Here is a 17,572-nt window from a genome sequence, read left to right on the forward strand (position 1 = left end):
TGATCATTCTCATGTTTTATGTAAATGTCAGAAAATAACTTCTTTTTTTATCACAGAGAAAACATCAACAGGTTGGCTTTTGTGGATTTTTTTTCTTGTGGCGTTCGCATGTTCTCTCTGGGTTTCTGCAGATTTCCTTCCCCGGTCCCGAACAATAGATTTAAGTTTAAAATTATTGGTTTCTCTGTGTTTAACCTCTGATGAAAGCCCTCACCTTTAGTCGTGTGGCTTGAATGAGGAACATCAGTACAGAGAAGAAGATGGAAGGATGAGTGAGCCGCATTCACAGTAGGGATGGGCAAAAAATCAATTTAATTGATTTATCAAATTTGTAGTAAAAAACTACTGTTATTGAGCAAATTCAAGAGTTTTTCGGCATTTTTCGAGTTCTGTTCTACCGTTGCTGTTGCACTTTTGGATAAACCTGGTTGAAGCTTGACAGAGCCTCATTTACTTTTTATTTTGGGATTGTTTATATGCATTGTAGACTCTGAAGACAATCACAGCAATAAAGTTGCACTTTTGACAATATATCTGAAGTCTGCAGTCATTTCTAAGTGCATTAAGAAAAAAAATCAAAAATCAAATTGAAACTCGAATCCTCCTTGATTTTCTGATTCTGTACCAGGATCTGAAAAGACTGTCACTGTGTTTTCATCTTGGTGAGAGGTTGACACGTTACCGTTTCCTCATCTGTTATCCTTTTATACCAAAACAACCTAGAATTTCTTTCATGATCACCAAAAATATAGTTTATCTCTCAAAACATCTCAGAACTTGGTTCTTACATTGAGCCATCGTACGTTTGAATGTTTCCCACAATCCCAACCAGGACAACGGACCTCTCAAACAACTATTTATTGGAGGTTATGCTCCATCTGCCAACCCCGCTTCTGTGTACCATCATGCGAGCCGTGCCCGACTTCGTGCCGCAGGAAGACGATAATGTGGCCGCCGCCAACAGTCTGTGTTTAGAACGACAGCAGTTCCATATAAAAAATTTAGCCTCCTCATTCATTTCGATGACACTGCAGCTGGAGGCCCAGCTGGGGTCCCGCACGGGGCCGCGGCACAAACACGCCGTCATGTGGCAGTTAGGTTTTAGAGAGCTCCGCCTGCGCCGCATTGTAATGCAACAGCATCTGGCGACGTGATGACTTGACCGATCTGACGCATCCAACATTTCAGGCAAATCTCACTCATTTCCTCACAAACACAACAAAAGGGGCAGGAGACGTTCATTTTGAACCAGCGAACGAAGTTGCATCGATTAGTTCACTGTGTCGCTTCTCTCATTTAAGTCAATCATTTAGAGATTTTTCATAATCAGTCATTAAATCATTCATCCCTTATGGGGCACTTAATTACTGAAATACATGTTTAAAGGAAGGATATAAAGCTTTTAAAAATCAGCATTTAAGTGTGAAAATAAGTAAGATCAAATTTGATGTATAGCTCGAAAAGGTAGCGTGACGCAAACAAGTTCAAACATTCCAATTCCACAGACGATTTACTACTGCGAGTCCCTGAGCATGACCCTTGACCTCCAGCAGCTCCCCATGGGCCACACTGTGGCAGCTCACTACTCCCAGCATGTGTAGTTCAGGTTAACCAGGAACAGGATTGGTTAAATTCAGAGATACCACGCGAGCTGGCTCGACATCATTTACCCTGAGACGCTGTGATCCTGCCCGGTCTGAGAGGATGAGATAAACAAGAACTCAGAAATGACCCTGAATAATCTGCAGTTACTTCAGATGAAGGCATCATGGAGTGATTGGAATATACAATACTAAATTTGGACTGTTCTCCATTTTGTTGCGTTTTCATTTGTTCCACAGAGAAATCACCATAAACATCTCATTCCTCAGCCTCTCCTGAAACCAGGAGCATGTGAAACACCTACCGTCCACAGTGGTGAGCGGCTCCTTGGCCGGGGCCCCCTGAGGTCTGCCCATCTTCAAAAGCCGGGATTTTAAGCCGTCTTTCTTCGGCCCTGGATTCTCGATGCCGTTGCTGTAGAGCGGCCGCAGGCGCGGGGATGGAGCCTCCTGCCCGGAGGGGGCGCCCCCCCCGCCGTGCAGGGACAGGTGCCCGGAGAGATACTGCCTGAGGGCGGCCAGGAGAAGGTCACCCTCCGCCTGCGAGGCCAGGAGCTGGCTGTCTGGAGGTCGCTGCTTCTGCGCAGGTTGGAAGGACGACAGAGACGAGAAGCCGGAGGGAGAAGACTTCTGAGGAGCCGTCTGGACCTTGGAGCGGTAAAAATCTGCAGGGACGCCCGACTGGAAGCGCTCGCCCTGGAAAACACAACCGCATAAAGTTCACACACTGCAGCGACTCTGAAAACTGCATTTTTCTGACAAATATGTTCAACTTATTTCTGCTCTAATGAGAGGAGAGACCCAAAGGAGCCAATTTGTGGTACTTCTTACTGGGTACATAGTGTTTATTAAAAAAAGATGGTGGAATTTGATAGTAAAATCAAACACCAAATTCACTTGAACAGGAACAAAATGGACAGAGAACTTATTAACCCTCTCGTGACAAGGCTTTATTTGGAGTTGATGGATGTGAAATTGTCCAAAAGAGTATCATAAGTGATGACTTCAATTTTTTATTATCTTTCACTTCAATATTATCGTATTTTTTGAAAGCTCTGAAAATCTACCGTTACTAATGTGAATCTTGTTTGATTGTACCACACTTGAACTGGGGTCACCCTGATAACCGTATACCCAGAAAGCTCAATAATAAATGTGTGTTTTAAAGTTTGACACATTGTCAAAATGACAAATGTTTAATACGTAGATCTTTTGGTTAAAAGTTTTCTTGTATAACCTAAACCCTTAAAAAAAACACGGGTATTTGACAGGACGTCAAAACATGTGTGCTCAGATATGAATTATAATTAGGACGCTAATCAACTGGCATCGCACATTTCAAAATTATAATACCGCTTCACGCCACTAGATAGTGTATTGAGTTTGTTCTCAGACTGAGGCATTTTAACTTCTCTTTCCGAGTTATGGATAGTACACAGTTGGCCAAAAAAAATCAAATATTGTTGTGTTTACTGAGGATTTATTCGGATTCTTCTGAATCTGAGAATGTTTAATGCTACAGTGTATTAGTGACACAATACACCATCTTGTGGTACAAAGCGGCATTACAAGACCAATGAGTTTTGGTTAGCTTGCCAGGATCAATAAATATGTCTGCAAAAAAAAAAAAAAAAAACCCAGCAAAATAACAATTATCTGATATAGTCTGCAACAGTTCGCACTTTTGGAGTCACACTAAACTTATTTTATCAGTTTAATTTGTCTCACTGGCTTGGGAAATTACAGAATCTGTTGATGTTTTTGAGATTGTAGATAACAGTATAATATGCAGATTTGCACACAAGGTATTATAATAACATTCTAATTTGCTAACTGTTGATAGAAACCAAACACTTTAGAAATCACAGCTTCTGTTGAAGGGAAGGCTTTACGCCATAATAATGATATGAATTGTGCTGTTAAGGCATTTCACTCCCTCCTTTGTCTGATGACGGCACAAACTGCCCCCCATTTCTTTAAAATACACAACCCAAAGAAATCAACTGAAAAAGGCAGGTGTCATGCGGAATTGGGCTTTTTGCAGCTGCTAGACTCGAGACAAATGCCCCACCTGCTCTTCAGCCATTCAGAAGTGAAACAATGTGCTTAAAATCATGAACAGAGATACGGCTGTGCAGCTCAGGAGAAACTGTATGCACGTGACGGGAATGCAAACGGCTGCGAAGCTGGAAGGAAAAAAATTGTCTCCAAAAACTCCTGCCGTTGCAGGATTTTATTCTCCCGAACCACATCTGCTGTGTTTTTCTATTTCTGCCAAACGAAAAAATACAGACCAAAAAAAAAACATTATTATAAATGTTTTTGCTGTATTCTCGTAAACAAAACAGGGATTTAGGTAAATCGTCTGCTGTCTGAATGAGAAGTTCAACACGAAGCTGAACAGGTTTTAATCACAGCTTTGAAGAAAAAAACCCCAAAATAACACTTAAAATGTGAACAAACAGGTTACTTCTGCGTCAACATCTTTTACAGAACTAAAATCCGTCAGACTTTTTGTCTTTTGGTTGAACAAGTTGAAAAGAATCTGGATGCAAAAAGCAAAACCTTGAATTTGAAAGCCTTCGTTTTAACAAATTAATTACCGACATGGGGAATAAAAAAAAAAGCCTATTTTTGAAGAACAAGTTATTAATCCACTGATGCGTTGATATTAACAGATCCATCAGCCACAACAAAAGCAAACTGTCAGTGCCGGCTCCATTAACGCCCACCTCCGAGTGCAGAGATGGCAAAAGCCTTCGTAACGGTGACATTATCATAACAATACCCACACAAACGGCTCCTCGCACTGTCGTCATACGCCTTTATGACTTGTATGTGCACGGCCCCTGGTGGTATTTGTCACTGCCGGTATCTTTACTCGGATACGTCCTGACACTTGGTTGTGTTTGTGCCGCCTGTGTCCCTCCGAGGGACCCTCCGAGGGCCCCCCCCCAGTCCTCCTGCTGTTTCTTTTCACTCCCACCACTCAGGTGAACCAGAATAGGGCCACGACCACCCCCCCACACCCCTCGGGCGTTGCCTGCAGGCTGGACTCAGTTAAGTGTACTCTTCGATTTCTCAGTAGTATCCACCCCCCCCCCCCCCGATGTGGCGGGAGGGACGCGGTGGAGTCGTGAGTTATTAATTAAAGCGGTGAACTCCTGAACTCTCGGCTGGTATTATTTCGCTCCCAACAGTCAAGCTGGGAGAAGCCATCAGTTGGAGAGGAGAGGAGAGGGAGGCGGCAAAGAGCGCCGCTGAGGATGACACTGTGTGTGTGTGTGTGTGTGTGTGTGTGTGTGTGTGTGTGTGTGTGTGTGTGTGTGTGTGTGTGTGTGTGTGTGTGTGTGTGTGTGTGTGTGTGTGTGTGTGTGTGTGTGTGTGTGTGTGTGTGTGTGTGTGTGTTTCAAACAGAAGACATAAGTGGAAGTTTTCGAAGTTTGATGTGGTTGGCACTCTTGCCTCACAGTCTCGAGGTCTTCCTGGGGAGAGTTTCCATGTTATGCCTGTACATGTTTTGTTTTTGTTTAGTTTTTTTGTGTGTGTGTGTGTGTGTGGGGGGGGGGGGGGGGGGGGGTTTGCAGATGGAAAAAACAGCATTTGAAGTTATTGGTGACTCCAAGTAATTAACGTTTACTTATATAGCAGTTTTCATACGGAATTTTATAGAGAATAAAAAAAAAATTCCCAAAATGAAACCCCACGGAAGCTCGAATACACTAAAAACAAGGGATAAAATGTAAACCAATTAGAAAAGGGTGAAAACTGTAGGTAAAATGCTGAATAAATTAATAACAACTGAAAAACTTCCATAAAACGTGAAATTATGCTCTATAAAACTCTTAAAATAAATAGGTTAAGTGCATAATAAGATGAGATAAAGTAATACAAGGATGAAAAATCTAAATGTTAATTGTAAGCTTGATGAAAATGGAAGGCCTTGAGTTGAACTCTGAGGCCAGTGTGTGCCTCACTCGTGTTTTACATTGAAAAAAATTATGCGGAAATTATATTTTGTGCTTCACATATTCAATGTAAAGTTCAAATGTGGAAGTGGAAAGAGCAAGGAATCTATGGAGAGTACACTGGGTTTATCGTGCCGCTGACCAAAAAATATAGAGGTGAGTTTTTGAGGACTAAATGGAGTAAAGCAAATAAAATCTCTTAAGAAGGGTGCACGTGTGTTATTCAGCATGCATGCCACTTTTAAAAAGACTCTATTAAGAGAAATCTACATATCTGCTCAGAAATTAAGACTTTGAAAGATAATTAAAACAAATTAAATAAAATTGCTGTGGGGCTATTATAGCACAATGACATCCGTGTCTGTGTGTTTTGACCTGTGTCTGCATATTGAAATTCATTTGTGTGTCATATTGGTAGTTGCATACGTGAATGTTTATGCATTCACAAATATGCATATATGCTTTAAAAAAAATTATAAAATGTTTGCACGCAGCACCGAATTGTACATAATCTTGTGCGTGTGTGCATAAAGCAATCTATATACGTGTAAAATATTTGCTCTGTGTAAACGAGGTGTTTTCTACCATCACACCCAGTGCAGACCTAAAGATACACAGTGAGCCTAACAGTCCATGCTGGGGGCGAAAAAACCCAAAACACTGTTGTCTTCTCCCAGCTGACTGAAGGGTTTTTAATGAAATGGAGCAGTGAACGGCGAGTCCTGGTTGGAGTTTTCAAACTAGACAAAACAAAAACAGCCAAGTTCATGTCACTTTCACACAGTTACCATTTTAATTGATTTGGTAAAACATTATAGACCGGAATGGAAATTCAGGCGCTCTGAGAAAATGATCAGCTGAAAGAGCGACGGAGACGTGGAGATCCCTAACCTTGCCAGGCGCGCTCAGACTGGAGGCAGTCTTGGGAAGGAGGCCGAGACGTTGGAGGTACACCTGCAGGTTCCTGCTCAGCTCCTCCTCCGCCGGCTTCACCCTGTGGTCGACGAGATCCATCGCCTCGGCTGCCGGCCTGCAGGGGGACGAGGAGGGGAAGAAGTGACGCTTAAAGTATGAAGTATGGGAGTATAGGCAGCTGAATGATGCTCACTTAAAGGTGAATTGTGTCTGATTCAAGTGATGCAAGTTGGTTCATAGTCAACCATTGCCACGACTCGCTACACCACCTAGGGGTATAAACTGGTATTCCATAACTCAATGATCATAGCTGGCTTTTTTTTTTTTTTAATTTACCAGGTGAAGTTACACAGCTCTTCAGAACTTTTTTTTAGGATTTGTATCCTGAAATATAATCTGGAATAAATTCAAACAACCACCAGTATCGGTGGGCTTAAAAACGGATGTACTCACTCAGTCTGGAACTTTTTTCTTATTTGTTATTTATACCATTTTCAAGAAAAGAAAAACAAATGTTTTTTTTACATCAAGTCGTTTCTATCACACGCATGACATCCCTGAAGCGATGTGATGACTTAAGTACTCATATGAATTGTGGATAATTTTGAGAAATCAGTTGTTGAAGATCTAGTTCTTCATCATTTTTCTGCCAAATGGAAAAAAAAACTAAAACACACAAACTGTCTTGATAAAAAAAAAAACATCTGCGAGTATTAAAAATATACAATGAAGTCAATGGATTCTCTGTTCAGGCTCGGCAACATTTACAAATACAAAGCCTGCCGTGCCCTGCGACCTCCAGTTAGATAAATGGGTTTTGATTATATTTTCAGAATAAATGTCATGAGTGGTCCAGAAATCGGGACAGTACTCGCCTTATCTGGGAGACTCAGCATTGTGGAAAGTTCGTGTTTTAAGAGTGCTTCCTTGAACTATTTACAGCAGGTAATCTGCTTACAGCTTACTTTTTAACATCGATCAAGAAGGTGGCTAACCTCTAAAGTTAAAAATGGGCAATTTCTGAGGGTTTTGAAACTTGGAAAGGACGACTCTAAAGGCAAAGATCTCATATTCTGTTGTAGGTGAAATGCTCTGAAGCATGACTCTGATCCACGTTAATCCAGAGCTGTAATCCAGAGCTGAGAGAGGATAAGGACGGGTACCTGCTGTCGATGCTGTAGGCAGCTCCACTCTGCTGCTGCTGCTGCCTGAAGGGGATCCTCCTCAGTTGGGATAACTCCTTGGACAGAACCTGCTGCGTGGCGTCGTCCTCCCAGGTCAAGCCTGCAAGACAAAAAACGCAGCAAAGCTTCACCACAACGTCCCAACAAACGTGTCCAGGTTCACACCTGCAGGCGTCCGGCAAGAAAAGAACCGATTCCCAATGCGGTGAAACACTTGAAAAACCGCGAGCGCCACGCATGGAAAACCCTGCTGATCAGCGACAAGAAGGGTTGGAACGAAGGGCGAGAAACTGCCGAGCGTGCAGTATTTTCCCCCCGAACGAATTAGGTCACTCATTAGCGGAGGACACGAGGCAACAGCGAGGCGTCCTTGGAGACTTTTGGTGAGCAGGTGACTGGTTCAGTGATTAAACAGAAAGTAGCACAGTTCAATCACACGGGCCTCCAGAAGCGTTGCACTCATTTCACAGGGTGCTCACTCCAGCGGAGGTCACAATGAGTGGCCAGGTTTTTCACTGCGGGAGGTCGGAGGCCAAAGCCAGCATGTCGACACACTTGTAATGTCACTCGCAATGTAAAAAAAAATTAAATAAAAATGTACGCTTGATTGAGATTTAGCACTGCTTGTTAGCACTTATTCAGCCAAACAATTCTTTGAAACCGAAAATAATGGAAGCAGCAGTGCTGTTTTTTATGGACAATAACAAAAATGGCGGCCTTCAGAGTGTCGTGACTCCCAGTCCGCATTCTGCTGGGACTTGGTAGTCTTATAGTCGAGTCACAAAATAGCAATCTAACTCTGTTGTCTCTCCATACGAATGTCCGTGCACTCCCACTGTTGATGTTTATAGTGTATATTGTTCCCTCGTGTGAACGACACCACCCACTAGTGGCCCAACAGGAAAACTACATTGTTTTTCACGTTTCTGCCGTTTTCCGTGTAATGAGGCATGATTTTCAATTGTTGTCATGTAAATGCAAAAACCTTTTCTGAAAGACGCGTTTTCACTTTGAAACGTTGTCGCGTAAACGAGGCCTCGGAGGAATTGGACATCATTTACCTGGGGACACTGGGTTCCAGCCAGTCTGAGAAGACAATGGCGCGCATCACAAAAAAAAAAAAAAATCTGTTTTCGAAGGAAAACAGTTTTTTCAGTGTCCTTGAGGAAGTCTTCGGTGGGACAGACGAGTAACAGTTTGAGTATTTGTGTCTTTTTTCTCTTCGTGTTTTTGCATTAATCTGGACCTCACAATCCAGTGGATTTGCCGGACTTGGCACGTGTTGAGTATCGGCATCAGCAACCCCCCCCCCCCCTAAAAAAAAATCTCTTTGCTTTTCAGCAAGTGTACAAAAGGACAAGTTTGATGAGCTGCTTGGGCGTTCACGTCTGTTTCTTATGCTTAACATGCATCCAAACACAGCTTTTTGGCAAGCGAACAGAGCAGCAGGCGCCAGCACCAGATGGGATAGCGGAACGAAATGTTACCGAAAATATGGCCGCGCTGTGCAGAGCGCCGCATGAACCGAGGCGTTTGGCAGATGAGCGATGACGTCGCCGAAAAGATTCGGGTGATACAGACTGCGGCTCCAGATGTGATGTGGGTCCTCCAGCGAGGACCCAAACCAGAGCGAGGACGTGGCGCCTGTCAGCTGGCCTGGTGCAAAGCGATGAAAAGGCAAGAGTCACGCTGGAAGGGAAAGTGTAGAAAAACTCCGCGATGAAGGAATGGAGGCGCCGACAGATCACATGAGGGTAAAGTCGGCTGTGGATGAGGGATGCGAAAGAGGAGCATCAGCGGCTTTAAGTTTGAATGTTAGAGAAAAGCTACTTATGCTCGGTCTTACTGTCACATTATCAACAGTTTTAGTGTGGAAAATGTCCCATTTTCATGTGTGAACGGCAAAAATGGTGGAAAAAGCTTTGGTGAAACACATTTCAGACAATTTATTTATGGATTTATATCGTGGTTCCGAACCTTCCTTCCATGGAGGAATTGAAAATTAGCGAGATCCGCTGTACTTTCATTCCGAAAAAAAAAAAAAAGGAAAATTAGTAAAACTGTGTCAGGAAACTAAAGGCAAATAATCACGCCACGAGTTTATTGCACAACCAGTTAAGACTATCTGCACTGCGATATCGCTCGGTCTGTAAATATTTCAACATTCAATATTGGAACATGTTGAATCTAATGCAAAATTTAGATTTTCTGTGCAATTTTTTTATATTCCCATTCAATTTTAGCGTAATCGACAGAGAGATTAGTCACCTGGAGAATCCAGAGAAATAGATATGTGCTACTTTTACGTGCGTTCTCATGGAAAACCAGCCTGTTTCCCCGATTTAAAGCGCCGCACACGATGCGACCACTCAGCCAACCAACACATTCTCTCACTACCGAATCCGCACTTCTGCCTTGGTCAGCAGTGAATCTAATTAAATGAGCTCTTCTCATTACGGAGCATTTCAGTGCCCGGACACTTTTTCTTTTCACCCTTGCAAAATGAATTACAAGCCCAACTGCCACCAAATCAGGCACAAGCCTCTCTTTAACAGCTGCGCAGCATGTCAGGCCAGCTTTCGCCATCAAAGAACCATAAAACCCAGCCTTTAATGGCCGCCGTAGCGGCTGAGAAAACGGGCGTTAGCGGCGGGCGAACAGACGGCATCTGACACGACAGGTTAATAAACGCCGGAGCCCCTGCCAGGATATTCAGAGCCTCTCGGCTTCTCAAAGGCTGAACCCAACACAGGGCCGACCGAGGGAGAGCGCACACGGCGAGATGCCTTCACAGCTCAATAGCGCGCCGAGACTCGGTGGTGACAGGGCCGCCGCGAATTATAACGAGAGAGAGAGAGCGAGAGAGAGAGAGAGAGAGAGAGAGACATTCTCAGATTACGAAGACGGAGGACTGAGCACGCTGGGAGTCCGACAGATTGTGAATCCCCTCGAGGAACGTGTGCAGTTTGTGATAGTGGCTCACAAACTGAGTTGATTCAAAGGTTCTTTTCTATTTTTTTTTGACTGAAAATAATGAACCTCACCTTCTATACTTCTCAAGAAACAAGCAGCAGGTCAGAGGTCAGAGTCAACTCAACTTGTCTTCATATTCCATATTCCTTCAGACCCCCCCCCCCCCCCCCCCCCCACAGCTTTCCACTGGTTCTGGTGCTCGCTTTAACCACTTCACTCTCCGACCCGCCTCTTTCTGACACGTCTCAAACGGTAGAACTGTTGCAGTCACATATTTAAGTGGTTTTCTGACATGTTCAGCTGTGTGTTCGAACCCGATGACCCAGTGACTGCATTATTTACGTGTTGTCCTTCTCAGCGTAAACAGAAAGGTTCTGTTCAATGGAATGGTAATTGCAAAGACGGTTATTCTAAAACTCTATTCACTTACTACTCACTGCTGCATTCTTGCTTGCTTTTCTTCTTCAGTTTGTTTTGTCTCCTTTTGGTTTTTCTTTATAACATTTGATAAAAGTACTTACATTCTGTACTTGGATAAGTTCTGTACAAAGTACCGATGCAAAGTGCAAAACATTTATTGTATACATTTTTACTGGAACATGAAGAAGGGATGAGGTTGTATAGATTTGTGTTTTAATACAATTTCTCATTATTTATTTTGAAATGCTGATATTGAATTCTATTTCTATTGCACGAAATACAACATCTCATCTCAAGACATTAGGGAGGAAAGGCGAGCCGAAAAGTCATTAGTTGAACTGCTTGGTACAAAGATCATTGATCCCCTTGTGGAAGTGAACCAAGCAGAAGTTTGATCTCATAAAAACCCAACCAGCTGCTATTTTTCAGTGCCGACCAGGAGTGGCATTTCCATTGAAGAGTCTGCTTGGCGGTGCTCGGATTAAAAGGATGCGAAGCGGCACAGGCGTCCACCGAATCACTATTTACTCCCAGACTGGTATTTACTCCCAAACTGTTTTGATGAGGCTCAAAGAGAAATGTCAATTCCTGCCAGTGGAGTTTCTTGTGAAGTGGCTCTCACAGTCGGGAAGAAGGTTTTCAGGGACATTTCTACAAACAAAGAAAAAATAAAATAAAAAATGGTCCAGAGACATTTTAAAATTTGTGCGTTTGTTGCCGCAGAAGCTTAAAAAAGTCAAGTTTTAAAATATTAACTCTTCATTGTAGGGACACGACGACGAGTCGTTAAACAGCTCGGAGAACGATTAAAAAGCGCAGAGACAATCGTCAACATGAACCAACAAGAAGACCGGGCTTCGGGGATATTTGGCAATTCGCTCTCTCGGAAACACACCTTCTCACCCTTGACAAGATAGTGAGGAAGTTGACATAACACAACAGGCACAGGAGAGGACAAGAGTTTTGAGTGTGTGCAGGGACAATGGAGCGCTGCAGAGAGTTTGTGAGGGAGGCGGGCACCATGCTGGAAGCCCCAAAGGGGATGAAGATGGAGAGTTGGCCTCGGTGTGGAAGATTTTCACTTGTGAGTTTGGAGGAGTTGCACAGATGCACCGAACAGCCGGAGCTATAGGAGGAACCAGGAGGTGAGGAAACAGGTTTTTTTTTAATAGGTAATGTGAGATTTGACTGGAAACCAGCGGAGGTGGACGAAGAAGAAGGTGATGAAAACTAAACAGTCCGTCCAGTTTTGTATTGACAATCTTGCAGACTGGTGTTGTAGGACTCTCAGCCCCTTGGTCTTGTCTTGGCCATAGGACGTTAGGATCTTGGTCTTGACTCGGGTGATCTTGACTACAACACTTACTACAGACAGTGATCTTGACTCGACGCGATGAGGGCGTTCTTGACACTTTTAATCAATTTCTTGTCTTGCGCTCGCCTCTCTCCTTTAAAACCTCGACGTGACGACGCCGGACTGACGTCAAGGACGCTCTGCAGGTGTCGCAGCAAACAGGGAGTCAAGCCAACGTCTGATAACATAAAATCAACAGTCTGCTGCTGTTGAAGTCCCTCAAGGGTGGCGCAGAGAGGTGGAAGTGGCGCTGTGACCCTGGCGAGGTGGCTTTTTCAAAAGGCTTTACATCTGCACGGCCTTTAGTTTGCTGTGCAAAAGGGCAGGAGACTTTCACAAAGGAAAGCACCAGTGTACGTGGCACAACACATTTCAGCGACGCTCACCGACTCACACACACACCATCTCACACCCGCATGCCACTGGGCTGCCATGCGAGGTGCTCGCACAGTGTCTTGCCCAAGGGCATCTCCACACGTGGCGAGGACGAGATGAGGGATCGAACCGCTTTAACAACTGAGCCACAACCGCACACTGCAGGAGGGACTAATTCGACCCTGCAGATGAAAGTAGGGGTGAATGAATAAACACCACAACTGAGTGTATAATTTGCAGCTTACTGCCAATCTAATAGTACTGCCTGCAGTGTTTAATAACGCTCGTAAAATAACAGAGTAATGTCGCTGTCAGTAACAGAGATAAAAACAAAAAAAAAAATTGTGGCGTAAACGGACCCCCAGAAGAAAATTAAAGTTTTGCGTTTCCACTTGAAAACGTTGTAAATGAAGCCTATAAGACAACCTGTTGGGATTCGAACCTGCAAACCCTCACGACTCATTTGCCTTACCTCTCAAGCCACCACTTCGGCATGACGGGGAAGCATATGGAACCTGAGGACACCTCACTGAAGCCCCCCCCACAGTGTCACTGACTCTCTCATGGAGAAGCCCTGAAATGCCCCAGTGTTTGTTCCACTGGACCGCTGCAGTGTGGAAACGGACAGAACAAACTGTGTTATCTTTTCAGCGGACTGGCAGGGCCTGAAATGCAGATGCCTCAGCGTCTTTAGAGTTTTGTCCTCCCTAATGGCTTCTGCAGACAGCCGGGGCAAAACACCTCATTTGCATAATTCATTTCACTTCAGAGCGGCTGACAAATGCCTCCAAACTTGTCGCCTCTCCGTGAAATCGGAATATTTCTCCAGCTCTCCTGCTGAGCGCCGATTCGGCGAATTAAACCAAAGGAGCAAGTTTATTTTTTGGGGGCGGGGGGGGGGGGGGGGGGGGGTTTCTCCCCTCTCCTGTGGAGGGATGAGAGGAAGTGCAGTGAATCAAGAGGAAGAAAGACAAGGTACAACAACAACAACAACAAAAAAAACCTCACAAAACGAGTTGTGTACTTTTTTTGACACTGTTCTGTCTTTTCTCCAGAGTGGCTGCAGGCATGAAAGGCTGAACTGAAGTTGGCGTGATGAAAGTGGATGAAATGGTCACAGTGGTCCACTGGGATTTTACTCAAGCCTGTGGCTCCCTCTAGTGGTGTCTGTGGCTCACAGCAGCTTTTTTCCAAACGGAAACCAGTGACTGATCACATTTATTCATTTACTTTTTAAATATTTCACTTTTTTGGCAGGTTATTGTTATTTTTCTATTTGTATCACACACACACACACACACACACACACACACACACACACACACACACACCTGTCTAGACATAAATATATTTATGTACACATAGATATACATACATAGAAATACACATAACACATATCTAGTTTAACATGTCTGAAAAGTGGTTGGAAGACCAGAAAATACAATTTTCTAATTAATAGCTTTTATAGTCATTCATTGAGGATGCATAACACACAGCCCTTTCTCAATCATGGTTGTAATTGTATTCTCCTTCAGTTTAATTCATAATTTCTTAGTTACTATGTGAAGCCAAAGTTATTCCATGATTACATAAATATAGAGACAGCGTCAAACTGTCGACTTTACATAATGGTAATGAACAAATTCTCGCTCACGTCGTAGTAGGACCTGACTCCCGCCCTGTGACCCAGGAACACGCCTACTTTGAAGGATGACTTGCCGGAAATTGGACCCTTGACATTATTGTGCCTGAATTCGTATCTCCTGTTCCAATATAAAGCCCAGGACTCGTCGTCGTGTCCCAACACACACTTGTTGTAGGCGCCCCATCCGCTGATATCTGTGCATTGAGGCAGTTGAGGCCACAGGGAATCGTCACCAGGTCCTGGTCGACCGGGCGCCATTTGTTTTGTCTTGAAATGTCTGACTTTATTTTCTCTGTGAGGAACAGGCCGCCTCAGCCAGGACGAGCCTGTTATTGATCATGTCCCTAATGCAAAGGACAAACATCTGCAACTGAGCAGGAAGACGAAGCACTCGTCATGACAAGGCTGGTGACATGTCTCTTGAAGGGGGCAGTGAAAACTGTAAACCAGAATCCAAAATTCAAGACTGCAGGCTTTTATAGGAACGTTTGAGCAAAGCAAGTCTGCTCATCACAGCTTATAAAGCCGTAATAAGTTACCGTGACTGAATTTAATCAACAAAATTGAAGTCGAGGTTAAACATTTGTAGGAAACATTGTGCCTTTGGCATGAACAAAAGTGGATTTGTGAACATTTCACACTACGTAGTGTGCCGACAAACACTTCTGCAAGTAAAACAAAGATAGAAAACTTCTTCCTGAGACATGGTAGAATTTACCACAATGGATGTTGTCGTCATCAAATATAACAACTTACAAAAAATTGTCGTGGCGAAAACCCATGCGGTCTAATAATTGCTCTTAATTAGTCATGTTGCTTCCATACACCTTATTTTTTTGGTAGTTTTAATTGTTTTGTCAGACGTGACAAAAGTAATCACATTCTTGATTTTTAAGTCGATATTTGTGTTTGAAAAAAAAGTAGAAGTCCTGATTTCTTTTCCTTTCTGTGGTGTGTTGAGGATTACATTGCTCTTGGACTACTCGTGCATGTTTACTTGAAAAGGAAAAAAACTTCCACAGGTGTAAAAAAAAATTTAATAAAACAAAGTTTTTAATCCACAGCCTGTTAAGTCTTTTTACAGGATGATTTAAAGTTAAGTTTCCCTGATCAACAAAGAAAAGAAGTTAGAAAACCGTGTGGCTCAGTCCTTCATTGTTCCACAACTGACCGAATTCACTTCCAAAGCATATCCCAGCATGCAATTCTTTCTCTTTGTTAAAGTGACAGAAACCTTTTCCACATTCAGACATATAGCTTCCAAATACCAAAATACTGTTTTACATCTCAAACCTTTCCAAATAAACACAAATCCTAACTGATGTTCTATGATCTAACCATTTTCTATAAACTTATTTATTCAATAAACATGAACTTTCAAAAAAAATACACACTGTGCTTATATTAACGTCAACATGCGTAAACTTGACTTGGCTCCCACACTGTCATTAACACACTGTGCCTATTTAAGGCATATTTTCGTGTGTGTGTGTGTGTGTGTGTGTGTGTGTGTGTGTGTGTGTGTGTACCTCTGTTGGACAGTTTCTCCAGCAGCTTCCTGAAGCGTTGCACCACAGACGGAGACACGTCATAGGTGTAAACCTCCTTCACCGGAACGGAGTGACACCTCCCAAACATCCCATCTGTGTGCAGATTTAAAAAAAAAAAAAAAAAAAAAACACACACACTTTGAGTCCCACTCACACAACCCTAAATTAAAAGGTCAGTCAGAAAATGTACACCGCAATCAGCCGAAGTGGACGAAAGAAGAGGATAAAGTAGTGTCTTATTTAGTTTCTTTTATGGACGCGTAGTAACATAAAAATAGCCGATGGAGGACTGATGAAGGTGGTGCTTCGAGGTCTTTCACATAATAAAATGAAATCAAAGTGTCTCATAACACCTCCACATTCATACACACAGACAAAACAGACAATATCAAGTTAAACGGAGGTGGAAACCAACACATTAATAAAATATGTGAAACGTGTTAAATGGTGAATATGATGTATGAAAAAACCACTAAAATGATATGGACATATAGTAAAACATATGTACACAGGCATTACTTGAAAAAACAATACTTAACCATGATTCAGGACAGAGATGATTGTTGTTTCATTTTAAAGGTTAAACGGGTTTTGTGGCTCCTGAAAAATCCAAAGTGGCATGAATAGATTTTTTTCGGACACAAATCGTAGACCCTCCAATATAGGAACTTGCTTTTCCGCTTCATCGCTATATTTCCATCTAAATATTTTATATACATACTTAACTGAGTTTGTTGTCAACAAAGTAATTCCTTAATTTACGGTAGCGATGCGTGCAACGAGACGACTAAAGAAACAAAAGGTCTGCTCAATCTTTAATGAATGAATCAGCTGAACCGTTATACAGCCTTCTGCCACTAGTCGGAGCTAGAGAGCCAATAGACAGCAGATCTTAAAATTGAATATTTCTGTTAGCGCGTTTTTATTCTTTGTCGATCGTCCCTTTCAAAGTAAATTCTGTTTTCGTGAACACACACTCTGGCATGCGATATTTAAAATCTCTGCAAAGTATTCTCCAAATGTTAGAATTTGAATCCAGGTGTGTCAAACATAAGGCCCGTGGGCCAGAAATTGACCGACAAGAAAAGAGTGATTTTATTTAAAACTAATTTTAGCGGACACGACACAACGCCGAAAGCCCGAGCAGAGATAACGATGATACAGCCGGTAACGCTTAGCTACCTCACATCGTACGTCCTACCACACATATGGTATACCCACACAATTATAATACCTCAAAACGGTCCTGGGTAGGACGTGAGACAAGACCAAACAACGTTTGAAGCCTCGTCGAGTTCTGGCGGCGTCTGATTCAACTCTTTGGACTGTAAAACATAAGTGACATCGTTTCACTCAGTCATACTTCCTCCTCTAAAGACGCACAGTGGGTAAGCGCGAGTGTGAGCCGTGGGAGAAGCTGGCGGGAGGCCGCCTCAGAAACGGAGCCGTGGGTTGAGAAAGCGTCAAAGGACAGATATAAAGTGGAATACTTTCGCAGCGGCGCTCTGAAGCACCTGGTGACATTTATCCGAGAAAAAAACCCTCAGACATGCTGATGAAAGTGGACGCCGCCGTTCAAAGACATAA

General features: G+C 43.1%; 1 protein-coding gene across 1 annotated transcript in view; it reads right to left on the reverse strand.

The window, feature by feature from the left end:
* Window positions 1-17,572, reverse strand: part of LOC308114672 (receptor-type tyrosine-protein phosphatase N2-like) — a gene marked incomplete at its 3' end in the record, with an annotated part of 199,882 nt that overhangs the window by 159,763 nt on the left and 22,547 nt on the right. The window contains exons 3-6 of the mRNA XM_080471745.1: window positions 15,965-16,078; window positions 7,648-7,768; window positions 6,461-6,599; window positions 1,907-2,297 (exon numbers count right to left, since the gene is read on the reverse strand). Of these exons, the coding sequence (XP_080327871.1) occupies window positions 1,907-2,297; window positions 6,461-6,599; window positions 7,648-7,768; window positions 15,965-16,078 (765 nt within the window). The remainder of the gene's footprint in view (window positions 1-1,906; window positions 2,298-6,460; window positions 6,600-7,647; window positions 7,769-15,964; window positions 16,079-17,572) is intronic.

The sequence above is a fragment of the Lipophrys pholis genome, assembly GCF_963383615.2.
Source record: "Lipophrys pholis genome assembly, chromosome: 1".
In the NCBI taxonomy this organism is placed as follows: Eukaryota; Metazoa; Chordata; class Actinopteri; order Blenniiformes; family Blenniidae; genus Lipophrys; species Lipophrys pholis.